Raw genomic sequence first — 27,043 nt, 5'->3', positions numbered from 1 at the left:
TTACACAACTGTACTATGTCCTTCTGTATCACTGTTGCAGTATCCAAAACAGAAGGGAGAGTAAAAAAAGATCCAGAAGCAGAATGGGAGGTGGAAGGCTGATAAGAGCCTTCAACAAACTCATATAAAAAGGTTTCAGCAAAACCTCCCCTGGCCCTAGAAACCATATCCAACTTATAATGCTTAGTGACGGTATGCACTGAAGACCAAGTAGTAGCTTCAAGGAAGGAATGGTGTTCAACCCCTTGAAAAAGGCACCAGAAGAGGCAACAGCCCTGGCGGAATGAGCTCTAACAGAAGTAGATAGAGATTTGCCATGAAAAAAATAACAAAAGGAAATGGTCTTAGATATCCACTTTGCTTAGATACAACCACACCCAATGTCCTGGGGTGAAAGGAAACAAAAAGCTGATCAAACTTATGAATGGCTGCAGTTTTAAACAAAGATATTTGGAGCAAATAACTAGAGAGGGAAAGGTAATAGAATGGGAAGACGCCAAGAATTTATTTGAACTGTAAATTATAGATTGCCTTCCCTATCAAGGATTGATACCAGAGTATAGGCAAAGAGAAAGAAATAGGGGGGTCTTAAATGAAAGACCAGGACTTGAATAGTTTTTGGTAGAATCTAGAACATAAGCTGCCATTAAGAAAGGATGCTTATTAGAGCAGATAAAATATTGTACGATAACTATAATGATCAATCAGAGGAGGTTAGAAAGGATTGGGAAGAGAGAATGGATAAGCAATTCACAAAGAAACAATGGGGGGGGATATATGTACGTCTCCCAAATATGCAACAAAGTCTAGAAGATTTAGGATCTTTGCTTGGAAGTGTTTACATAGGTATTTTTATACCCTAAATAGACTCCAAAGAATTGTTCTTCAGGTAGACAGCAAATGTTGGGGGTGTGATCGGGAAGAAAGGAGTAGCTGGGAACATATTCTCTGGGAGTGTAATGAATTGAAAGACTTTAGAGATTCTCTGCAGACTGCTCTGTCAGAGATACTGGGTGAACAAATTGGTGTTGTTGTGTCTTTCGGCTTTTCCCGCTTAGGGGTCGCCACAGCGGCACTCCGTCCGCTAATGATTGGCAGTAGATTTTTACATGTCGAGTTGCCAGCCCTGACGCATAACCTTCAACGAAGGTACGTCCATTTGTGCATGTCTCCAAACAGAAGACGCTCTTGCTGAGAATCGAAAAGGACAACGTCTTACTGTGAGGCGAAATTATTTTTTGAGCTATGATACAGAATCAGAATTATCTAGACATAGTAAGGCCTTGCTAAGTCTAATTATAGTGGCTGCCTACAAAGCAATTACTAGAAAATGGAAATCAAAGTCTAAACCAACTGTACTAGAAGCAGTGACTATAGAAACAGAGATAAAACAACTGGAATTTGGATCTTAAGAAAAGGGTAGGAGCAAATTGCATAGGTAAAAAATGGGAATTGTAAGAACAATACATGCAGAAGAAGAACAAGGTTTAAAAGAAGGCAGGATTTGAATGAGCTATGTAATGTTTGACAATGACTGGATAGATTATGAGTGATGTGTAATGTTTGCAACTACAGTTGTGTCATCATGGTTTGTGATGTATAATGCTTGCAATTGAAATTATATCAGTATAGATTATTTTCATTTATATAAATGCAAGATTGCCTATGTCATACATGATAATTTAATAAAGACGATTCTTGTTTAATAATAAAAAATAGTACCTGTGCTGTCTGTGCAAAGTCAAGGTATGCAGGAACCTCTCACTCGTAGACTGAGGAGAAGGGAAAAAGGAAGAGAGTTGTACCGAATGATTCAAGAAGAACTTTTTTTACTACCTTGGGCATAAAAGAAGGATTAGTACAAAGGGATATATTCTGCCACGGATACAACAGCTTGCCAGCTTCCAAAGGTTCAGGGCACTTTCCATGTGGCCATACTGTCTAGAAACTTAAGCTGAGCTGACAAAAAGACAAGTAAGGGCCAAGTCCTTCAGAGCTTTCCTTCCAACAAGGTAGGGAGGCTGAGTCCTGAAAGGGCAATGCTAGAAAGAACAAAACATAAATAATCACACCCTAGCATTAATACCACACCAACAAAAAAAACAAGGGAATGGATGGTAGGGAGTGGCTACTGCAGCAGTGATAATTTCAATACCTACTGAGGCAAGTTTACACAACTGTACTACGTTCTTCATATTGATGAACATGAGAATAAATGAACACTGATAATGGAGTAAGAAAGGCCATAGAATAGTAACTCACACAATCACTGTAAAACCAAAGAACAATTAGCCCTGAATAGGTGCTGGTTATGTTGTTAACACCAGCTAGTAATCAACTAATATATCTTTTCCATTTGCAAATATATGATTTTCTATTAGCAGGCTTTTTGCCTCCATTAGTATCTGCTGCACATTCTCAGTAAACAGGTGGCTAAAGGGAATTAAGACCCTATCATCCAGGAAGTCAACTGAAGTTGATCGGTGTCAGGGTGTAAAAACAACAATGTTCTTGTGTGAGTAGCTCCAGTCTATTAAGGAAACTTGTTGTAATTGCCTCCTTTCCAAAAGAAGGGAGAACCACATTTGCCAGGGCCAAAACAGAGTCACTACAATTATCTTGGGGAATTCCTTCTGAATATTCAGACATGCCCTGGATATTAGAGGAAAGGGTAGATGACCACAATGCCACACAATTTTGCTCTAAATGAGCACAGGATGCCTGTAGAGTGATACTGTGCTGAGAAAGGTATATCCCAAACTAACATGGCTAGCCTGTAGACTTGGAGTAATCTAGCCTTGATTCCTGATGTACCACATGACTGTGATATTGTATGTAACAACTTGAAGAGTTCCTGGGGTCTAATGATGATTAAGAGTTGTGCATCCCTTTTATATTTATGTGCTTACGTCAGTCCTTGGTATCTATCACATCCTAGCACTTTTGTGCTTCCTAAAACTGCTCCACAAGTAAAGTCAGAGGAATTTGTGCTGACAAAATGCTTTGGAACAGGGAAGGAGAAGAGAGACCTGGATTTAGGGATATCTGTTGCCCCCATCAAGTGATATTCTTTTTGAAAACCCCTAGCACTGGGACCTGAAAAGACAAAGGTTGTTGGTATGGGATCACACAGAAGCCAAGAGATCCAAACTCCTAAGGTATTCCCTTGCAGTGACTGACTAAGTGGAAAACCATAGAAGTAGATCTAGACATAGATCTGTTTTTTTCCTGTGGAAGAAAAGCTCTTTGAACTGTGGTGTCCAGCTGAAATCCCTGAAACACAATTTTGTGAGATGGAGTCAAGAAAGATGTTTGAATATTCTCTTGGAATCTCAGCTTGTGTAAGAGATCCCTCACCCAAGAGAAAGAAAAAGAAACCTGACACACTGAAAACAAATGCATGTCATTTAAATATGGCAAAAGGTGGATACACTATAGCCTGCAATGAGCTACAACTGGAGCTAGATGCTTTGTGAACACTCTTGGTATAGCAGATAGTCCAAAGGATAAGGCAGGAAACTGATAATGTGATACAGAAACACAGAACCTTAAGAAACGCCTGAAGTCTAGATGAATAGGAATGCGATAATAAGCATCTTTTACCTATAGTGTTACAAGGAAATTTGAATGAGGAAGAAGATGTAACAGGTTGTGAACTAGTATAATTTTGAATTTGGGCACTATCACAAATAGGCTTAGAAAAGAAAGATCCAGAACTGGCCATCAAGCATTTTCTTTCTTTGGCACTAAAAATAATCCTTGAATAAAACCTATTTCCCACCTGGGAAGGTAGAACTGGTTCTACCACTCCCTGGGACAGCGTGTGATGAAAGACAGGTGGAAACAAAATAGCCTGGTCTTGAAGATGTGGAATTTCCCCCTGGAAAGGAGAAATTTCCTCCCATTGCCATTTGTAACCTTGATGAATGATCTTCAGAACCCACTTGTCAAAATAATCTGCTGCCAAACAAAAGTGGAAATTCAGATTTTCTAAAAGAAAAAAGAGGCTACCAGGGTGGGAGTGGGAAACAAAGTCTCTTAAAAAGTCATTCTAAGTTATTGGATTGTCTTTGGTTTTGGGAGTATCTAGAATTCTTCTCTGAAACCCCTTGCCATGTCTTCTTAAATATCTGTTTACCTATATTTTGTTGAGAATGCTTATTTTGTTTCTTACCAAAACTGGATGAGGGGTTACAGAATCCCTTGGAAAACTTGGAAAAGGAAGGCTGAAAAATCCCTAACATCAGCTTACCCCTTTCATCACACATCTTGATTACCTCTGCAGCAGAAGAGCGAAAAACTAAATCTCTCACCAAAGGAGAATCTAAAATCTTATTTTTATCATCTATGAATGTAGCTCAAAACAGCACCAATGGCATAGCCCTGGAAGCAGTATCAGAGTTGTACAGACACTTTATACAATGAGCAGTGACTTTAACAACAGAAGAAATGAAATTTAAAGCAGATTTTTTCCTCACAAGAAGAAACTGCAGATAAAACATTTCTCATACTTTCACAACTGGTAGGAACAAACTAACATATGAGCCTGACAATTCAAAATTCTGAATATCAGTGTTGCAGAAGTATACACTTTTTCCCACACTTATCAATAATCTTCCCATCCTGACTTCCAAGATGACTCTCCCATGGCAAAATTCAGTTACTGGTTAGTACATATACTGCCTGGATGCTAACAAGGAAGAAATCTGGAAAACCTGAAAGAAAATTAACCAGAAAAGGTTAAGAGAAACACTGTCGGGGAAGGATTCTGCAGCTGTTCAGCGAAAGGCAGTTCAAGCTTCATCTTTCAATTCAAGAAATAGCTTCCAGTAATTTAGAGGAAAAATAAATGTATTTAGAGGTGATTAAAATGACTGAAACAGTGAAGGAATATATCAATTCAAACCGAAGCCTGGAAAAATAGCAGAAACTTTAACTAGTCATTCAGATGAAGTGATAAAACTGCAAAAATCAGATGCTGACATGAAGAAAAAGATGGTTGAATATGAGGATTCTCAAGAAGAACGGTTTAAAAAAATAGTAGAGTTAGAAGACAGTGCACACAGAAAAAAACTGAGATTTACTATAGAAAGAGGGAATGATCAAATTGTTCATAGCTAGAGAATATCCTTCCAATATGCTTGAAGACATTAAGCATGAGAGTAAGTGGTAGAAAGGCTTTCTTCCCAATCCATATACAATTTTTTTAACAATGATCCTTATGATGCACATCTCTCTTCATCCTCCCTATTTTCTGAGACAAAGTTATTTATTTAACAAAACAAAAAGTTGACTCAGTTTAGAAGCACAGATACAAACTTACCTTTTCAGCAGCAGCTTCCAGCTTTGAATTCAGTGACTGAGCTTTACGTAAATATCGGTTAATTTCAGACATGTCTCCAAAAGTGACAAATTCTTCAATCTGCTTTGCATAGCTTCCCAATTCTTCGATAAATCTTTCACAACGGAGCTAGAAAAGTTACATTAAAAAATTGTTTTCTGAGAACAAGCTAGAGTCTAATACACAAACATTTCTGTATGTTGATTATTTTAACAATATATCTAATGTCAATTTTCATTCTGTTCACAACTGATGGGTTTGGATCTGATCCGTCAGATCCGACTCGGCCGTTGCTAAAGCTTGTGGCAACCAAAAAACTCTCAGACTTCTACCTTACCCACAATGCATCAATCCCAGTTACCTCAGATCTTGTTTGCTGCTTCCAGCAAAAGACTTGGTCATTCAACTCTCTTGAGCTTCGTTTGAGATAACTTCTGAAATCTTATATTTCCTCTTATATTTTTACTAGAATGTCTTTCTGATAAATTCCTTACCCGTCTCCTTACCATTGATATACATATTTTTTTAGCTTTAAAAAGTGCATAAAGTGTGGGCATAAAATGCTTGTTTCTAATGCTCACACTATGTGTTTATTGTTTGGGCCCTCTCCACTTACAACAGAACTGTTCCATATGTCACGGATTCAATCCATGTGCTTCAGTGAAGGGGTTCTCCTACAAAGGCTATACAAAAGAAACCCTCTTCTTTGAAGCTGTCTTCTTCGACTTCAGATTCCTCTAGGAAGAGGTCCTCCTATGAACTGGTCTCAACCCTTGATCCAAAAAAGCCTAAGTTGCAGGATCCAACAGAATCTTCTGATCCAACAATATCCAAATGTCTTGACCATACCATATCGGATCCAATGACATCGCAGTCAGATTCCAGGAAGTCAAAGTCCTCGAATCTAACTTTGTTGGATCAGACTCTAACAAAATTGGAACCATTACTTAGAGCAAAGTACTCCCCATTCCTTGGATCCTGTCCCAAAGTATCTTCACTCTTCCTTTCAGTGCCCAAAATCTCCATCCATCTATTCCACTTTATCTTCAAGGAGCCTGATAGAAGATTTTTCTGGTGCAGGGACAGATTGGTATCCTTTCAGCTCCTACCACCCTGGATCAGAACATCTGAGTGTCTACAACCCCCTTACAGGTTCCTCCTCTGTCCCCTTCAGCAGTTTCACAGCTTTCAGATCCAAGCCATCCCTTTCCATCTGACTCAGATCCGAGGATAACCCCATCCTCAGATCTGAGGGTTTAGATGAGAGCTCCGGTCCAGTCGGATCCAGGGAGCACCAGTAGCCGTAATCTGCCTGTCAGATCTGAGGTGCTAGATTCAGCTCCGAAGCTTTCAGAGACATCTTTACAGCTCAGCTCTGGCTTCCACTTTGGAGGGTTTGCCCTTCGGGTGGGGGGGAACTACAGTTCAGAAGCTTGTTTTCTTGGATCTGGCATCCTTCTCTCTTCCTAGGCTGTGAAGAGGGTGTTTTCTGCTCTGACAGGTCAGATGGAGCCATCCCCCTCAGATCCTAAATATTCTACCATCATGTCTCGGCACACAACCTTATCATCTCCTTCCACATGGGCAGCCAGTGCCATTACCCCAGGTTCCCTCCCAGAGTATTGTAATTTCCTCTTCTATACTTCCCCGGAACATCCACCCAAGGAGGTCCCTAAGAACAGAATGAGCAAAAGGAAGCACATTGATTCCCCAGAGAAGTCCATCACCAATGACGGAGACTTTGATGAGGGCGAAGGGTCCCCATGGTCACCTCCTGAAGATGTCTCCTTTGGAGATATCTTAGAAATCCTTAAACACAGAGGTGGCTCGACGCCCAGTAACCCTATGTCTAAGGAATCAGTTCTCTTGAAGGCATTTGATACTGGACCCTCTACCTCCTGGGTGACTCCGCTTGCTGATGACCTCATTGACTTGATCTCACAGCAGGTGTGGAAGGAACCAGACACCATAGAACCAATTCCTCGGAGACTGGACAAGATTATAGCACCACCCGTGAACAGGCAGCTCTGGATTAATGGGGTTCCTATTGATGCCATGATTGTTACGGCAGCCACTAACAAAAAACTAGCCAAAGAAACTTCCACTGTCCATCCCCACAATGAGTCACAGGCGATGGACAGATTTGGGCAGTATGTATACGCCTCATACACTTTTGAACGGAGGTCTCTCAACTACTTGGCACATTTTACAAGATTACAGAAGGATTTGATTAAGGAGTTATCAAATACCCTCTCAGTTGCTGTTTCTGAGGAAGTTCAGACCTCTGTAACTTCCCAGCTGACTACCCTTCAGTCCATATCAAATCCATCCATGAGGGTGATCTCAAACACTGCAAAGGGAACCTCAAAGGCAGTGGGTTCTGGCATTTTTATAAGGAGGCATGCCTGGATGCACCTTTGTGAGTTTATGGAGCCCCTCAAGTCCTCTTTCGTCAATGCCCCCTTTGATGGAGCATCTTTATTTGGCCCCAAGGTAGAGGACACTCTATCCAGGTATGAGAAGGATGGAAAGACCCTGTCTGCCATGGGCATCCATTTTTTGACCCCCTCAATGAGCCTTTTCCAGGAATCAGCAAGATGGTCAGAAAATGTGGTTCAAAATGTCTCCGGGTCCTTTCCAGGGCACACATGGAGGAGGTTCCCCAAGAGGCAGAGGAGGGAACTGTAATGGACGTCGCTGCCCACAGGCAGAGGTGGCACACAGAATCTGGGTTCCAGAGATTCATTCTTTGACAAACCCTACCAGTTCCTGAAAGGAGGCCCAACTGCCCACCTCTGAAGGCAGTCGGGGGATGAGTATCCCTGCACCAGACAGCCTGGCTAGATATAACAAAAGATACTTGTGTGAAAAGAATTACTTCCAGAGGATATATAATACACATTTCCCTTCCACCCTCAACCTCAAGATGAATCCCTGATGTTCCACCCAGTCAGAGGGAACAAGTGGCAATTCAAATACAAAAGTTGCTGGGAAAAAAAAAAAGAGTCATCCAAGAAGTCCCACCAGACCAGACAGAATCCAGAACTTACTCAAGGTTCTTTTTAGTGCCAAAGAAAGCAGGGGACTGGAGACCAATTCTGGATCTCACCAAGCTAAACAAGACAGTTCAAAGAACCAAGTTTCAGATGGTCATGGTAGAGTCCATTCTCCCTTTTTTGGGCAAGGACAACTGTATGTGCTCAATAGACCTTCAGGATACGGTACTATCATATAAAGATGAACAGACAATCCAGAAGCTATTTACACTTCCAGCTGGGAGCCAGTCATTACCAATTCAGAGTACTGCCCTTTGGACTAACCACAGTCCCCATGGTATTTATCAAATGCATGGCAGTAGTAGCAGCTCATTTCAGACTGCAGGGATTCCATTTGTTTCCATACTTAGATAACTGGCTCATATCCACTTCAACCAGGCATCAAAACTCTTTGCAAAGGACCAGGTTCTCCAGACTTGCTTGGTTCTGGGGATAACCATAACCTACAAGAAATCTGACCTACCACCTAGCCAGAGCCTAGAGTTTACAGCAGCCATACTTAATATGAAAGCCACCATTGTATCCCTGCCATTATCAAGAATCCACACAATAAGGTCACAAGTCAAAAAGATCATCTGCAACACCACAATATTGGTCCATCTGGTTCTTCAAACCCTGGGATCAATGGTGGCAGCAATAACATTAGTACCAATTTTACTTGAGAATTCTTCAATGGCTCCTAGTTTCCCAGTGGTCAATTCTTCATCAGTCTATGTCCTACCAGATAAGAATCACTCAGATGTGCAAGAGGGACGTGGAATGGTGGATTCATTCAAACCAAGTTCTTCTAGACCAGCCATTCCTTCCCCTTCAAACCAAGGCCATAGTGACCACGGAGGCTTCCCAGTTAGAGTGGGGGGGCATTATCTGGGGAAGACAGTCCAAGGCACCTGGTCCCCCGAGAAGGCCAAATTGCATATAAACGTCTTAGAGATGAGAGCAATGCTGTTAGCATGGGAGCTATTCCAGGATGCTCTCCCTTTAGGGACCATTGCAGTGTTAACGGACATGTCAGTGGTTTGGTACATCAACAAACAATGAAGAACCAAATCCTACACATTGTGTTGAGAAGCTCTCAGAGTGTGGCAGTGGGAGATCTCTTCCACCTACTTTCTCTTAGTAATGCACATTCTGGGGAAATCTAATGTGATAGCAGGCAAATTGAGCAGGTGCATTCTTCTACCCCACAAATGGTCCCTCAGCAAGAAAATTGTGGACAAGATATTCTGTCAATGGGGCCAGCCTTGCTGCGATCTATTTGCTTCCCCCCTAAACAACAAGTGTAACAGCTACTTTGCCTTAATTCCCTCAGAGGGGGAATCTCTGAGGGATGCTCTACTTCACAACAGCCCTCCCTATCTCCTGTACACATATTCACCCATTCCTTTGAGTCCCAAACTCCTTCAGAAAGCTTCCAGGTTGAAGAGCAAAGTCATTCTCATTGCTCCACACTAGCCTCTGCAGATTTGGTTTCCCTTTCTTTGGCCTCACCTAATTCAACCATTGCGGTTTCTGGATCCAACTCCGGACCTTGTGTCTTACCCGACAAACATGATACACTCAGATCTGGCAAACCTCAGGCTGACTGCTTGGCTTCTCCAATTCCATTGATAGCCAGACAACTAATGATGTCTTCTAATGTCAAATTTTGATGTCCTGCCACAAAGCTTCCACCAGGAAACTATATTCTAGTAAATGGAAAAGATTTGCTTTTAGGCAAAAACATAACACTGAACCTTTTACAGCTCCCATACATAACATATTGGATTTTTTATCGTATCTCTTTGATGAAGGAGCTAGTTCTTCCACAGAGTCCAGTTAGTAGCAATATCAAATTTCCATGCTGGGATAAATGGCTCAACAGTAGCATTTCATAAGTTAAATAAAGCATTTTTAAGAGGCATACTAAGGCCTTCCTTTAAAGATCCTACTTCTCCTTGGGATGTAAATTTAGTATTGCAGAACCTTACTCAACCTCCATTGGAGCCCACAGCTATCTACGATCTTAAATTTCTTTCATGAAGACAATTTTCTTAGTAACCATTACTTCGGCCAGAAGAATTTCTGAGATGCAAGGATTATGCTCAAAACCCCCATACTTGATTTTTCATAGGGACAGGGTGACCTTAAGTACCAATGCATCATTTCTTCCCAAAGGTGGTGTCAGAATCCAATATTAATCAGTCTATTAATCTGCCTGTATTCTTCCCCAAATGTTCTAATAACGGTGAATATGCACTACACTTATTGGATGTTCACAAGCAATTGCATTTTTACTTGCATAGGACAAAGAATTTCAGGAAATCGGATCAAATGTTTGTTTCATTTACAGAACCTACATTGGGTAAAACCAGTTACCAAATTTATACTATCTAAATGGATAAAAAATTGCATTTCCTTTGTATATAACAAATTGGGCATCACTCTTACAAAAACAATTTGTGCTCATTCTACTAGATCCATGGCAACCTCCTCAGTGTTTTAATCCAGAATGTTCATGGATGATATTTGTGCAACAGCTATACTTGGGCTACTCCCCATACCTTTATTACTCATTGCAAATTAGATCTGGTCTCCAGACTAAGGGCATAATTTATTTCTATGGTGCTCAGGAATATCCTTGCGTCCACCCTGGGAAATAGGAAGCTGGGGACTCTGTCCCATCAGTTGAGGATAGAATGAAAATTGACAACATCAGATAAAGAAGTTATGTACTCACCATATATTCCATCTGTGTTGTCCATTTTCATTCTTCAACTCCCCTCCCACCAACCCCAATCCTAAAGGCTTCTGGAAGACTGAGTGTGTATGGACTTATTTGTCTTTATTATATGCATATCTCCAGAGATAGCTTCTCCATAGAGATTTTCATATTTTGCTTTCTATTACAGCAGCAAACAAGATCTGAGGTAACTTGGTTTGGTGCACTGCGGCGAGGGTGAAGCCCCACAATTTTTGGGTTGCCACGAGCTTTAGCAATGACCGAGTCGGATCTGAGTGATTGGATCCGAACCCATCAGTTGAGGAAGAATGAAAAAGGACAACACAGATGAAACATTATGGTGAGTACATAACTCCCTTTTTTGAACTACGTGCTAAGGCACAATGGTATGCATTTGAACTGAGGCAAATGCGATTCTATGAGCCTGTCTAAACTGCAGAGTTCTTAAAGAGTTTGCAACACATATTCTTCTTATGAGATCAATGCAGATAGTCTTTTATATGGCTGATGTAGTACATAATAAAACATACCTTACACATGCAATAAATTAACACTACTATTACTACTTCATTGTACTTACTATTAGTTATGTATACAAAACACATTTTTCCTAAAATTACAAGACATTTGTTAACTAACAATTAATTCAAACAATTTAAAAAGAGACTACTTGAGAAATAAATGAATATTAAAAGTAGGAAATATGGTGTTATGTTTACTAAACATAGGCAGCTTTTCATCTCCACTACTTTCAATCCTTTTAGAAGAAATACACAGACTTAAGTAAATCAGGTGTGATCTGTCACCAATGCATTTCCTTGAATTAATTTATTAGCACATAAGAAAACTTGGGAAATACTGTATCACACCACAAAAGTTTTCCTTTTCAATTACTTTATGATGGCACAATAGGAAAAATGGTTTTGTTAAAAACAGACAATTAACCTTACAGATTAATATAGAAAGCATATATTCAAGCTATGTAATATACTCACAATTCTTTATTATTGCACAGAATCCAGATTAGAAGCCAGAGGCACTTGTTCCCTTAGGACTCCAAGCAGAAATATATATCACATGTGAAACAGAGTGAGGATGAATTACATGTATGTATCTCATTCCCACTCTCTTAAAGTCAGAACACATGTATAACAGCCCGTTTCAGAAGCAGCTATCTAACTGCATTCCTCCATGTTAGAATTGAAGCTATCAGTAAATTTTACAAAAACATTACTATGATTGTAGACTACTAGTTTTTTGCTTTGTTACCTTTTCACAGTTTTATCTTTGGTTATATTCCTATCCTATTTGTACCTTCCCTATAATTTGCTTACTTGAGTAAATTTAAACTGTTGATAGTCTCAAATGTTTTAATCCTTGTGTAAAAGTAGGCAAGACTATGGTTCCCACTTCTAAATATAATCAAAGTAACACTACGTCCTACATATATTAGGACAGGAAGAGCAAAATGCAAGTGCAGCCATAAGGCCTTCACCTCAAAGAGAAGAAAGACAAGGCCACAGTCTCCCAGACCTGAAACTTCGGGAAAGCAATTTTTGCCAAAACATTACAGCAGCTGTCAATCAGATCACATGCAAGTTTTTTTTACCAAATCTTTTTGTTGTAAATAAGGTCTCATCATATAAAGATGACTTTCTTATTCTAAAAAAATGTAGTTTTTACTCTAGTTACATCAGTGGACCTAAATTTATTAAGTTTAAAAAAACTTGTTTGTATGTACTACATGTTGAGCAACTAATTGTCTAGTTACTTCCTGCTTCTGTGTCATTTGGTGGCACCTGCTGCTGATGTCATAAGGTGGAAAAACACTGTGTAGTTAAATACTACAAGCACTGGCTTGAAGGGTCTTACTATGCCAGGAACAGGTATTCTACTGAATTCTGTTTTATTTAATTTCTGTACCTGTTCTGATTATATCCTAAACTTACCCCTTGACTTGGTGGGGTAGCCGAGTCTAACCAGTATTCTCTCTTACAGCAGCTTCACCTATATGTCAGACCTGGTGTTGCTGGCAGGTAGCCATGACTGACATACAGGTGGAGTTGCATGGCCATACCCAGTACAGCAGATCCACTTGTAGAGTGTTGTGGCCATCATAACTTACATTCTTCCTATCCAAGACAAAGGATAAGCTTGTAGGTCTACTAGTTCATCAGGGAATTAAATCTATTTTTTTAAAACAGAAAACTGTGAGCCATCCCTTTGAATGTTTGGGGGATGGATGACAATTACACAGAACCACACTTGTGCAAAGTCCTTGTATAGCTCTCCCTGAGTATGGAAGTCTGTTCTGCCAGTAGTCAGGCTTCCCACAAGGAACTGCCTGCAGTTCCTAGTCCCACATATAGTTGTGGCCTCATACTTGCCAAGATGCCAGTTCCTAGTCCCACATATAGTTGTGGCCTCATACTTGCCAAGATGCCCATTCAGTTCATTTAACATTTTTCATTCCAGCACTAATTCATTTGATTCATAAAACACACAAACACTCATAAAACATACTTTTCTAGGCTGTCGTTACAGTGATTCACATAACTCTAGTTTTCTTCCTGAGTGATCAGCCTTTGGCAGGCAACTATTTATGAGCGTTATATCTGCGTTATTACATGAATATAACACATAAATTTGTGTTATTACACTGTATGTCAATAATTATACTCTTTATTCGGAATTTTATCCCATTCTATTATTTCTCTTTTGTTACCATTAATTTGAATATAAATATATTTAGTCAGTTATCAATGTACTGTCTTTCTGCCTGAGTGACAGAGTAAATAAAAACTACATATTTTAGAATTAGAAAGCCTATTTCCATGATGAGAGGATACTTACTGGAATAGCAATAGTAAGAAAATACATTCAAAGTTGATTCTTAAATCACTGTTAATATTACTGTTGTATACTCTGCGGAAAGTTAAAACACCTTAAAATGATTTAAAAGTCTTCATTAGAAACAATAGTAGTTACAATAACAGTGTTCATGACTAGTTGCTGAGAAACGTCTTAAGATGCAACCTTTCAGATAGAGTGAGCTAAAAAGAGTTAAGGAATCACTTAGTGGAGTATAACTAAAATACTCTTTAATTTTTTTGGTTCCCACTTTCTGCTACAAGCCATGCAAAGAGATATTGCAAAAAAATGCCTTGGAAGTAACCATCATCATAGCAGAATGAACTGATGCTAAAATGGAAGTGGCTTGTCATATGTCTTGTGGTAGAACCTGGTGCCTTCTGTTAGCCATTACTCCAAGATAACCTTTAATAACTTTTGTACTAGTTTATTGTCTGCATATGAAAGAAACAGCTGGCTGTATTTCCTAATTGGCCTTTTTCTTGTGTAAATAAAAGTGCAAGTGCGTATGTACATCTAGGTAGTACAAGTGATATTATTCTTTTTTCTCATAATTCATAAAGAATACTGGAAGGTTAATCAACTGGCTCAGTTTTATCAATTTTTATTACTGTAACCAGTTTTGACATAAATCCATAAAACCACTATTTTTGTAGAAGAGTAAGTAAGGAGAGCAACTGTATATCTGGTTCTCATGTCTCTATGGAGATAATCTGATAAGGGGCAATAAAACAACATACGTCTTTCTTGTAATGACTTTCTTTCAGTGGCTAGAAGATAGTTTTCTGAAAAAATTAAATTGTTTCAATCTGTGAGAGGGATAAAGATAAGACCAAATCAGACAGCACTTAGTAGAAGCACAGGCTGTACCATGCATCTTAACATGGCTAACCTTCCTCATAGGTTAATCCAAGTATATCAGTGTGGCTGTCAGTCTGGGGCAACTGTTCCTATTAGGAGGTTCAAACTTCAGTATTTGGAGATGTACATGGTTTTGTGTGATAATATTAAGTTAATAGGTTTTAAGGTGGGGCAATTGTTCCTATTAGGGTTAAACTTCAGTATTTGAAGATGTACATGGTTTTGTGCGATAATATTAAGTTAATAGGTTTTAAGGGTGTTCTGGGGGTGTTTTTTTTTTGTTTTTGTTTGAGGGTTTCACTAAAACAAAAAGTGTAGTAAGATGTGGCATAGGTTCAAATGGATATGACATGAAACAACTGTAAAGATCAAGTTGCCAAGTATTAGTGCATGCATGTAACACAAAAGCTGCAACTAGACATTCAAAAAAAGCTGTTGCACATAGCAGGTGGGAATAATAACTTCCCAGTATAATGACAATGCTTTCTATATTATCTTTAAATGTAAATGGTCTCACAGACATATACAAAAAAGAAAGTAGAAAGCTACATTAAAAAGTGTACAGTGCAAACAGCTATGCTACAGCAGACATATTTGGAAAGAACTGAGCATGTGAATTTGATAATGAAGAAAGGACTTCAGGTTGGTTATTCAGTACTTGTATTAATTGCAAGAGAAGCTCCAATAGTAATAGAAGAGGAAAAAAAGATACTAATGGTAGATTTTAGTACTAAGGGGCTACTAGCAAGGGAGGAGGATTACAATGGCATGTATTTATATTCCACCTACAAAAGTTATAATGGTGCTTAAGAAAACTCTGGGAGAAATAGTCAGCTTTCAGCAGGGAATATTACTTGTAGGTGGGGACTGGAATTTGATTTGCAGCAGTAAGGATGTATCTGGGAGGTCCAGAAGGGAAAATATAACAAAAGAGGGTAGATTTTCTGAAGACATTTATCAAAATATTTGGCATGGAGGATATGAATTCAGAAATAGTAGTGTGGAGTGAATTTACATATTATTCCCCAAAGTACAGAAACTGGGCTAGGTTAGACAGACCTTATATTTCATAGGAACATTTGGATTTAATTGAAAGTTTTGATATGCATCCAGTAACTATTTCAGATCACCTGCTAATAACTAAAATAAAAATGCAGGGTAATGAAATAAAAATGGGATACTGGTGCTTTCACACATATCTGTTAAAAAGACAGGAATTTAAGGAACTGGTACTGGAACAAATTTGGGAGTTATTAGGAAAGACAGAAATTTCTTCTGAAAAAGATAAAGTGCAGTTTAAAAATATGGTAGAAATAAAAGAAAGAGAGATATGGTTAAAAAGTAACAAAAATTATTTGGAGGGACTGACAAAGATTAAAGTATGGCAGAATAGGGGGAATCTCACAGAATAAAAAAGGAGCAATTGCAGAATGCTAAACAGAAAATAAGGGATTACCATAATAATATGCATGAGTTTATCAAGACAGCTGTTAAGTAACTGTTTTTTTTATAATAACTTCAGAGCACAGAAACTTTTAGTACAACAACTCAGGCAAAAAAAATGTAGAAAGAATTGTTGCCAAGGTTAGGAAGCCTATAGCAAGGGAGATAATCAGAGATCCTGTACAGGTTGTTCTTCTTTCGGCTTTTCCTGGTTAGGGGTCGCCACAGCAGAAATCTGGTCCGCTAATGATTGGCAGTAGATTTTTACTGTGACGAGGTGCCAGCTCGACGCCCATCCTTCAACGAAGGCATGCCCTACACATGTCTTTTGAATGCCACTTGACCGCGGGGAGGACATACTAGAAATATTTTGAAATTTTATCAAAATGTGTATAAAGCAGAGAAATATGGAAATCAAGAAAAGATACAAATGGAAATGCTTATGGAAGAATGAAATATGCCATGGTTAGAGGTAGATGAAGCTCAATTACTAAAAGTTAGGATAGGAGGAGATGAGATAAAAATGGTGATGTATAACCAATCTACAGGAAACTCACCAGGAATAGATGGTATTCCTGTGGAAGCTTGGAAGCTAGGAGGGGAAAACTGATAAAGATCTCGAAGGTTTAGTTTAATGGTATTTTAAGAGGAGGAGGAGGAGAAGCACCAACATCCTGGAAGAAATTGGTGATGGGTGTAAAACCTTAACATGACAAAGGCCCATCAGATCCAGCTTCATATAGTCCCATTTCAATTCTAAACCATGATTATAAAGTGTTTATATCTATAATAGCTAGAGGAATGGAAAAGGTGATGCCAAAATTGATAGATATGAATCAATGTCTTTTTGTAGAGGTTAGGCAAACATTTGACAACATTTACAGAACAATGACAATCCAGAGGGAAGCAGAAAGTTAAGAAAATACCATTGTTGTTGGAGGGTCTTTATGCAGAGAAAGCATTCAACAGAGTAAGCTGGGATTTTATAAACAGGATAATGGAGTATTTGCATTCCTTGATACAATTATAAGGTTGGTTAGGAACATATATGAGGTATCAGAGACAAAAATCAAAGTGGGTGAGTTCTTCTCTAATAAGTTCTGTTTGAGCAGAGGAATCAGGCAGGGTGTCCTCTTTCCCCTTTGCTATTTGCATTATATTTAGAACCACTGGCAAAGCAAATAAGGGACTCAGAAATTCAAGGATGTAATTGATAAGGTATTCAAGAAAAGCCGGCTTTATTTGCAGATGATGATATTTTATACCACATAAAAGCCAGAAAATTATATTTCATTGTTCTGGAACATTTTGAGACAGTTTCAAGTCTTTTTGGGAAACAAAATTAAGGAAGATAAAACAAACGCAATAGTTGTAAACTATTTACCCACACATGAATTAGTTCTGCAATACCCATATTTATGGTGTATGATAAAATGAAGTACTTTGGAGTATGTATTCAAAATGATTCTGTTGTGGCAGCTAAGGATATGAGGGAAGAGACTAAATAAAAAATTAATGCAAAAACTGATAAATTGGAAACTCTGCTTTTGGATATGGATAGCAAGATATAAGCAGTCAAAATGTTTTTAGACCCTTTAATTCTATACATAGGTCAGGCATATTTTTATCAACCACAGCAAAAGTTGTGGAAAGCAATTAATAAAGAGCTGAAGTATTTTATCTAGGAGGGGAGGATGGCAAGAGTCAAGTGGGAAAAGATGATTCTTCAAATAGAACAAGGTGGTTTGGGATTATTTGATGTGAAGGGGTATTTCATAGGTATACAGTTAAGGTACCTAAACATAGCACAAACATAAAGCTATGACTCATAGTGGAAAAGGATGATGATGAAATGGGGTGGGGCTCAAGAAACAAGGAGAAACTGGGATTTTGGATGCAGATCCTTAAGGAAAATAACAATAACCTACAGAATATTGTATTCATAAAGTTGCAGAAAAAAAATCTAAGAACTAAGCCAACATGGGAATGGAGAAATAAGATTGTGCCGATAGGGATGACTGCAATTAGGGATACCAACAAAAGGCAAGAGGGGGCTGGAATTTACAGGAGAAAACTGGCAAATGAACCATGGTATTAAGAGCAAATAATTAGAGAAGGAAAGGCAATATAATGGGAAAAGCCAATTATTTATTTGGATTGACTTCCCTATCAAGTCTTAATATCAGAGTATAGGCAAACAGAAAGAAATAGGTGGAGTCCTAAGTGAAAGACAAGCACTGGTAGAGTTCTGTAGTACAATATAGAAAAGAAGCTGCTGTTAAAAAAGGGATAATTAGCAGAGCATATAAAATCTTGCTTGATAACAATAAGAATCAATCAGAGGATGTCAGAAATTATTGGGAAGAGATACTGGGTAAGCAATTCACAAAGAAACAATGGGGGATATATGTATGTCTCCCATATATGCAACAAAGTCTAGAAGAGTTAGGATATTTGCTTGGAAGTAATTATATAGGTATTTTTTGCCCAAGTAGACTTCAAATAATTTTTCCTAAGGTAGATAGCAAATGTTGGAGGTGTGATGGGGAAGAAACAGGCAATTGGGAACATATTTCTTAGTATAATGAGTTGGTAGGTGTTAAAAATTCCATGCAGAATCATAGCTCTCAAGCTTCCATCTCCAAAATGAGGAACACTGCCTCAATGTAGAACAAATGGGCAAAATGTGGAACACTTACTAATGGCTTACTAACAATTTCAACTAGGAAACTCATAGGAGGGCTAAAATGTGATATTTTTACTTGTAGAATAGGCCTTTTAATGAAATAATATGATTCAGTTCTATTTACCATTGATGTCAGCTAAAATATTGTTAACATTGAATGCGTGACAGGCCATTTCAATGTGGAACTTCGAGAAACATTAAATTTTTAAGACCCCAAATGAGGAAAGTTTCCCGAAATTAGGAACACTTGAGAGGTATGCGCAGAATACTCTTTGGGTAAGCAAACTGGTATAACTAAGGAAATTATTTTTTGAGCTATGACACATAATTGGAATTGCTTAGACATAGTAAGGCCTTGCTAAGTTTAATTATGGTGGCTGCCAAAAAAAAAAGCAATTAGTCAAAAATGGAAATCAAAGTCTAAACCAACTGTACCCAAAATAGGAAATATATTAACAGAGATAAAACAACTGGGAATTGGATCTTTAGAAAAGACAAGGGTAGGAGCAAATTACACAAATAAAAATTGAAATTGTGGGAACAATACATGCAGATTAAAGTTTTAGAAGAGAAATAAGATTTAAAAGAAGGCAGAATTTGAATGAGCTATGCAATATTTGACTGATAATGATTGGCTAGATTATAAGTGATGTATTATGTTTGTAACTAAAATATGTTAATATGGTTTTTCTTTTAAATAAATATATGATTGCCTGTCATGACTGATAATTTAATAAAACATTTCTTGTTTAAAAAAAATGCTGACTACCCAAACACAATAGACAGAGTAGTGGTTTGGTGGTGGGATTTTAAGAGTATTTCTTAAAGCCTAATGCTACAACTTGAAAAGATGCAGGCACAGAACACAATCGCTGGTGTAAAGCAGCAAACCAACATTAATCTTAACATTATAAAAATAGCTAAAAACTCCGTAAAAAGTAAATATTGTATGAGGATTTATAGCAATTAAAAGTGAAAGCAAACTACCAAGGAAGAAAAACAGTACAGAACTACACACACTCTGAAGAAAGTGTAACAGCATTAATCAACAAAAAAACTTACACTAGAAAAAAAAAAGGAAAAAAAAAAACAGAAGAAACATGAGATGGATTTGATATGAAAGCAATTACCAACATAAGGAAAAAACTGAAAACGTTCACAGCAGAACATGAAAAAGAAAAGCCTGGGTTGGTTTTCATACTCCTTTCCTGGGCTGATGAAGAGGTTGAAGAGGATGGACAGGATCATCCTGAATCTTTAGCTCAACACAAATTTTGAAAAATTCAAACTTTGTGCATTTTTACTGCAGAACATTCACATAAACTGTGACATTATCTGATCATTACAAAACTCCAGTGTCATTTTCATAGAAATATTGGGCAGACATCCAGGCCTTTGGTGAACTCAGAACATAAGAAAAAAAAGGGTTTCTCAAGGTCTAGCACAGGTGTTTAGATAAGTATGTCAGCACTTTCACAAGAAGAACATCTGGGCAGAGATTCAATAGGCAGATGTAAAGAATGTCTTCTGCCACTGCAATTATTGGTAAGTGTTACTTTCTACAGCAGGTTAATAGGTTGATAGGTGTATACTAGGCTAATAACTGTGGGGGGCTTTTATAAAGGTCTGTATTATATTTTCAAAAGTTTCAAACATCGAACACCATATGGTTGACACCATATGAGTGATGTTTGAAATTTCGAAAATATAATAAAAAAATAAAAATAAAAAACTATACTTACCTAAATGCTGTTGGCAAGCCCTGCTGCGCGCCCCCCCCCACATCCCCGCTACTTAAATGTTCCTACTCCGAGACTGCACTGCATTGAAGTAAAGGGAAAATATTCCCTATGGCAATATCTGTGTTACACGTGCGGCATTTCAACCAATCGGGTTCACTCAATACGTGTTCATCGTTTACAGTTTTCGATCACGCAATAGGAACCCCTTTTATAAGCCTAGCCATGCAGCCCAGATGTATCCCATGAATTACTATACCTTAGAGTTATTTTAAGGGGTATATGTTAGTTATGGCACTATTTAATGGTTGCCTCTGTCCATCAGAGATGGTGTCAGACACGGGATGAATTTCTGATTTCCTATCCATAGGTGCAGGTTGTGCTTGAATAGGGTTAGGGAAGGGCTCTGCTTCATGTGTATGGGAAGCCTATTCCTGAGAATGCAGATTCTCCGAGATACATACCTGTCTCTCCAACATGTATTATTTAAGCTGTAGGCAAAGTTTAAATCCTTAGATTTATTAGTTCTGATGCCGTTCATTCTGCAGATATGTAAAAGGTCCATCAGAGCAGGATCCAAGGATGCGTTATATGCCAGGCATAAACTGCCTCTCAGCTGTCTATGGGAAACAGACTATAAAGATAGGGCTTTGAGGCTATCTGCAAAGGACATTGTGTTTACACCCTGTATTCTTTTTGTGAGGAACCTCTATGGATGTTCCACTTGGTGCATGTGTAGTCAGGTATACGCAGAAAACAGCATTATAGTCAATGATGGGTCTGATGATGGCCAAGTACAGTGGCACAAAGACTTCCCAGGACATTGATGCAATGCTCTTACTTAAAAGTTGAATGAAAGAGAATTATTTTTTTACAACCTTAGGTTTATATTAGTCAAAAGCCAGGTTACTATCTACACGAGTCCCCAAATCCCTGACTACTGCTGTCTACTTTTGGTGGTGTTTTATTAATGAGTTGGCTTTCTTGGGTGGCCAAATTCCAAAAAAAAAAAGTTATGTCTTATAACGTTCCATCTGTGTTGTTGATCTTCATTCATTCATTACTGATGGGTTATCGGTTCCATCCTCGGAACCGAGCCAGGCCTTATACCAAGCTCGCATCAGCCAAAAACTCTCGAGCCAAGATCCTACACAGGATGCTCTGCTCCCTGTTACCTCAGATCGCGTTTGCAAGTCGATAGACAAAAGTAGAGGCTAGCTCTGGTCATAACAGACCTACAATAAAGGAGTATATAAGAGAACAACCAGAAACCTCCGGAGGGGGGTGGAGGGTGGGGAGTAATGAATGAATGAAGATCAACAACACAGATGGAATGTTATGGTAAGACATAACTTCTTTATCTGTTGTTGTTAATCTTTGTTCATTCCTTACTGATGGGACAAAGTCCCAAGCTACTTGTATCCCTGGGTGGCCTTCATGGAAAGACATTCCTGAGCACCATGGTGCCAAAAAAAGCTCTACCTCCGGAGGCCAAATCCAATTTGTAATGAAGGATAAAAGTATGAGGTTTGGCCCAATTCGCAGTTGAAGTTGCCAAAGACCTTGTAGAATATGTGCTTTCAGTCTGTGAGGCAAGGTGATATTGTTCTTGTTGTAGATAAAGGAAATGCAATTTCTCAATCATGACGCCAGTGCAACTTTTGAGACATAATGACCTAGTCTTGGTCCAGAAAAGGCCAGAAATAGTTGGTCTGATTTACAGGTAGATTTTGTTCTGCCCAGATAAAATTGTATTTGCCTATGAACATCCAGGGAATAATTAGGAAAAAATACTGGGAGGTTGATAGACTGCTCTGACACCACTTTCGGTAAAAAGAATTAGTTCTCAGTGATGCTCCATCCTTATGGAAAATAAGGTAGGGACGTTTGATGCATAAGGCTTGAAGTTCTGACAAATGTCTGGCCAATGTGACTACAACCAGAAACAAAGTTTTCCAAGAGAGGTACTTTAAATCACACGAGGAAGCTGATTCAAAGGGGGAGCTGTTAGGGCTTGTAGAACCAAGGCCAAATCACAAGGTTGTACTGGTTCTGTAAAGGGAGGTTTTAGGTGAAGAACACCCTTCAAGAAAGTCTTACAGAGTCTATGTGACATGAGTGAAGAATCCTGAAAACCAATGTGGAAATTTGAAATGGCAGCTAAATGAACATGAACAGTAGAGGCTGACACCCCAGATTGGAAAAGATGTGATAAGTAATCTAAGACCACCGAAACTGGGGCTGACAAGGGGTCTAATTGTTTATTCGTTGCCCATATTGAAAACCTTTTCCATTTACTGAGATAGATTAGTCTGATGGACGATTTATGAGATGCGATAAGAATATTGTGCACCGGGGACGAAAGGTTGTTCTGCCTGGCAATCATAGGAAGTGGAGAAACCAAGCTGTCAGCTTCAGGGTTGTTAGATTGGGGTGAGTCAGACTCTGCGGATGGGAGATCAATGTTGGGGGACGGATTGAGGATCCATGGTTGATCTAGCAGGTGAGGCCAGAGGAAGGGGAACCAAACTTGTCAAGGCCAATATGCAGCAATGAGGATCACTTTGCTTTTCAACTGCTGTGCTTTCTTCAGAAAATGGGAGATGGGGGGTGGGGGAGGATAAGCATAAAGTAGACCTGAGGGCCAAGCGTGGATTAGAGCATCTCTCGGTGGCTGTCTCGTAGGGGGATCAGGACAAAATAGTTTCTGCACTTGTAGTTAGTTGGAGAGGCGAATAGGTCGCAGCAAGGCTAGCCCCAGTGGTTGAAAATTCTTGGCACTATCACATGGTTGAGGGACCACTCGTGCGGTTGTAGAATGCACCTGCTCAACTTGTCCGCTATCACACTGGAGCCCCCGGGAATGTGCATTGCAATTAGAAAGCAGTTGGAAGCTATCACCCATTGCCATATTCTCAAGGCCTCGCGGCATAACGGATAAGATCTGGTGCCCCCTTGCTTGTTGATGTAACAGACCACTGACAGGTTGTCTGACTGGATCACAATCGTCCCTGATGGAAGGATGGAATGGAATGGAATGGTTGCAACACTAGTAGCACTGCCCTCAGTTCCAGGACATTGATATGCAAAAGGGCCTCTGTCTCCGACCAGGTGCCTTGGACATAGTTTCCTTGACATACCCCCCCACCCCATCAGGGAGGCATCCGTGGTCACAGTGGCTTTCGGCTGATGGAGGCTGAAGGGGCGAGACCATTGTTGGGGATTTCGAGATGTTCACCAGAGCAAATCTTGCTTGCATCTCTGAGTTACACTTATCTGAAAGGACAAAGGGTGTTGCAGAGGGTACAACTGAGTGAGCAGCAACCACTGGAGAAGTCTCATGTAGAATCTGGCCAAAGGAACAATGGTGATCGAGGCTGCCATTGACCCCATGAGTTGTACGGACTGAGCAGAAGATTTGTGGTGACAGAGCAGCAGCTGAACTTGTTGTCTTATTCTTTGAAGTCTGTGATCCGGAAAAGATGCTGTGCAATTTCTCTTGTCCAACAGTACCCCGATGAATTCTAAAGACTGTGCTGGGGTCGTGTTGGACTTCTCCCAGTTTATAGTGATTCCCAGGCATTGTGCTGTGAGAAGAGTGTAGACTAGGGCTTCTTCCAGTAGATGCTTTGTAGGGGCAGTGAGGAGCCAGTCATTTAGGTATGGAAATGCCTGGAATCCTTGAAGTCGCAGGTGAGCGATGACCACTGCCATGCATTTGGTGAACACACTGGGGGCTGTAGAGAGACCGAAGAGCAGTGCTCGAAATTGGTAGTGACTGGCTCCTATGTGGAAGCGGAGTTTTTTCTTGAGCGCGTGTCCATTTTTATATGGTAATACGCATCTTGAAGATCTACAGAGCACATCCAATAATCTTTTTCCAGAAGAGGAAGGATAGACTGAACCGTGACCATCCAGAATTTTTCTGTTTTTACAAATTTGTTCAGTGTGCTGAGATCCAGAATCGGCCCCCAGTCCCCTGTCTTTTTTGGCACCAAAAAGACCTTGAGTAAAAACTGGATCCTATCTGGTCTGGGGGGACCGTTTGAATGACTCTTTTTGTAGAAGCTTTCAGATTTTGTGTGCTGCTGCTTCCCTTTGACAGGGTGGAACGTCGGGTAAGTCTCTGGATGAGGTTGGACAGAGATGGAAGGGGATGCGATAGCCTCTGGATATTATACGTTGTACCCAAGAATCGCTGGTTATGTTTCGCCAGGCTGTACGGTATAAGGAAAAATTACCCCTGACCGCTTCCAGAGGTGAGCAGTCGGGCAACGCTTCAGGAGCGCTGGCAGGGTTGCCCAGAGAAAGAATCTGTGGAATCACGGTTTCGTGGACCTCCTCTGCCCTGAAACTGGTGTCTTCCATTTCCCTCTCTGCCGCTAGGGGAGAACTCTGCACATGTGTCATGGAAAGAACCCTGTGATTTTCTGTGCCACATCTTCCCACTCCTCTGATTTCTGGAGTAGAATCATTGAGTGGAGTGTCTGACACCAACGGCAAATAGGGTCTGGCCATCTTGTTCGCACCTTGCCAGCGTATCATTAACTTTAGGGCCAAACAAAGAAGCAGCCTCAATGGGAGCATTCATAAAGGAAGCCTTAAAGGAGTCCGCAAAGTTGCAAAGGCACATCCAGGCATGTCGTCTTGTGACTATACCTACACCTGCCGCTCTAGCCACTCCTTCCATTGCATGTGAAATGAGATGCATGTAAGAATTGAATATGGATTCTAGGCTCACTATCTGAGAAGCTACGTTGTCATGGACCTCATCAGAAACCGCTCCTGCCAAGGTTTCAGAGAGTTTGTTGATAAGATCCCTCTGGAGCCTTGTAAAGTGTGCCAAGTAGTTCAAGGACCTTACAGTGAAGGCCGATGAAGCTAACACACACTTTCCGATTCTGTCTATCATCAGAGACTCCTTGTTAGGAGGATGGACAGTCTGGCTCTCTTCTGCCAAGTCTTTCTTGGTTGCAGCCACCACCACCATGGCATCTACTGGAAGACCTTTTGACCAATGGGGATGATTAGCTCGGGGAGATAAAATCTTGTCTGGTCTCCGAAGTATAGCTTCCTGGGTGTCAGGGACCTTCCATGCATGATGGACGAGCTGGACAAGCTCATCGACCAGCGGGGTAACCCAGGATGTAGGGAGCCGGGTGCAAAAGGCCTGCAGGAATACAGATTCCTCTGAGGAAGGATTGGCAGACTTCCAGTCACCCCTCTGTCTTAGGATCTCAAGGATGTCACCAAAGGACACCTCATCAGAGGGTGACCGTGGGGACCCTTCCCCATCATTAAAGTCTGTATCTTCGGTCAATGATTCCTCAGTGGAGTCCATGTGCTTCCTCTTGCACAAAACCTTGTGAGGTACTTCCTCAGTGGGGAGTTCTGGGGAAGATTGCGAAGAGAGGGTCTCCTGAGGGGGAGAAACCGGAGGCACTTGTGCCCGGTGTCCGGTGGTTGTGGATTGTGACAGTTGTGGCACAGAGAGGGGAGAGGACTCCGACATGGGGGGGGGGGGTTGCCACTGGAGGCAAGTTCCCTCTCCATGGCCTGGATGACCGGACCGCCCAAAGAGGGATGGCAGCCCAGAATTGAGCATGACACCCTCAGAACCGGGATCACACCCCACTCCAACGAGCCAACCCCCAGACCAGGAGTCTCAAGAGGGCTGTGGAGCATAAGGGAGGGAGGATTCCTGGAGTGTGCCATAGAAAATATCAGCATGGAACCAAGAATGCCACAGCCACTACCCTAAGAAGAGCCCGATGACCAGTGCACCGAGGGCCACTAGAACGACTCCAAAGTGAGATCCACTATTGAGGTTGGAGGGAGGGTAGCTGCTGTCAGAGGAAGGGGCTTTGATGCCTGCATGGAAGTCAAAGGAGGAGTGTACGTTGGAGTCTGTGGAGAAATACATGCAACTGAAAGAGGGAACGTAGCTTTAGACGGTTGAGAGAGAGACCCCTGGCCACAAGCAACTGGTCAACAAGCCGCAACACATCTTGTTCAGAGAGGCTCCTGGTCAATCTCATAGAGAAACCTGAAGGCGATTCTGGCCTTTCTAGAAAAGGGCTATATTGGCTATCAACAAATGGATCCAAAGGAGGAAAGTACTTGGTCCTTGCTAGTTCGAGTGGTGTAGAGCCCGGAACCACAGGTGTCTGAACCAAGGAGAATGGTGTCAAGGTAATCTGCACCGACAAAGGCAGCGCCATAGAAGACAAAGGTGTCTGCACCATAAGGGGTGGTGTGGCAAGTGTCTGCACTGATGAGTATGGTGCCATCGTGGAAGGTGCCTGCACCGGTAGTAATGACGGT

At 40.3% G+C, this 27,043-nt stretch overlaps 1 protein-coding gene across 1 annotated transcript in view; it reads right to left on the bottom strand.

Annotated features, from left to right (window-relative positions):
• Positions 1-27,043, bottom strand: part of DNAH7 (dynein axonemal heavy chain 7) — a 4,771,155-nt gene that overhangs the window by 3,281,035 nt on the left and 1,463,077 nt on the right. Inside the window, exon 13 of the mRNA XM_044073696.1 lies at positions 5,324-5,470. Coding sequence (XP_043929631.1) covers positions 5,324-5,470 — 147 coding nt within the window. The remainder of the gene's footprint in view (positions 1-5,323; positions 5,471-27,043) is intronic.

The sequence above is a fragment of the Protopterus annectens genome, chromosome 6.part0 (assembly GCF_019279795.1).
Source record: "Protopterus annectens isolate FY-2018-M chromosome 6.part0, PAN1.0, whole genome shotgun sequence".
Taxonomy (NCBI): Eukaryota; Metazoa; Chordata; order Ceratodontiformes; family Protopteridae; genus Protopterus; species Protopterus annectens.
Note: the sequence above shows the minus strand (reverse complement) of the source record. Positions and strands in the feature narration are given on the sequence as shown.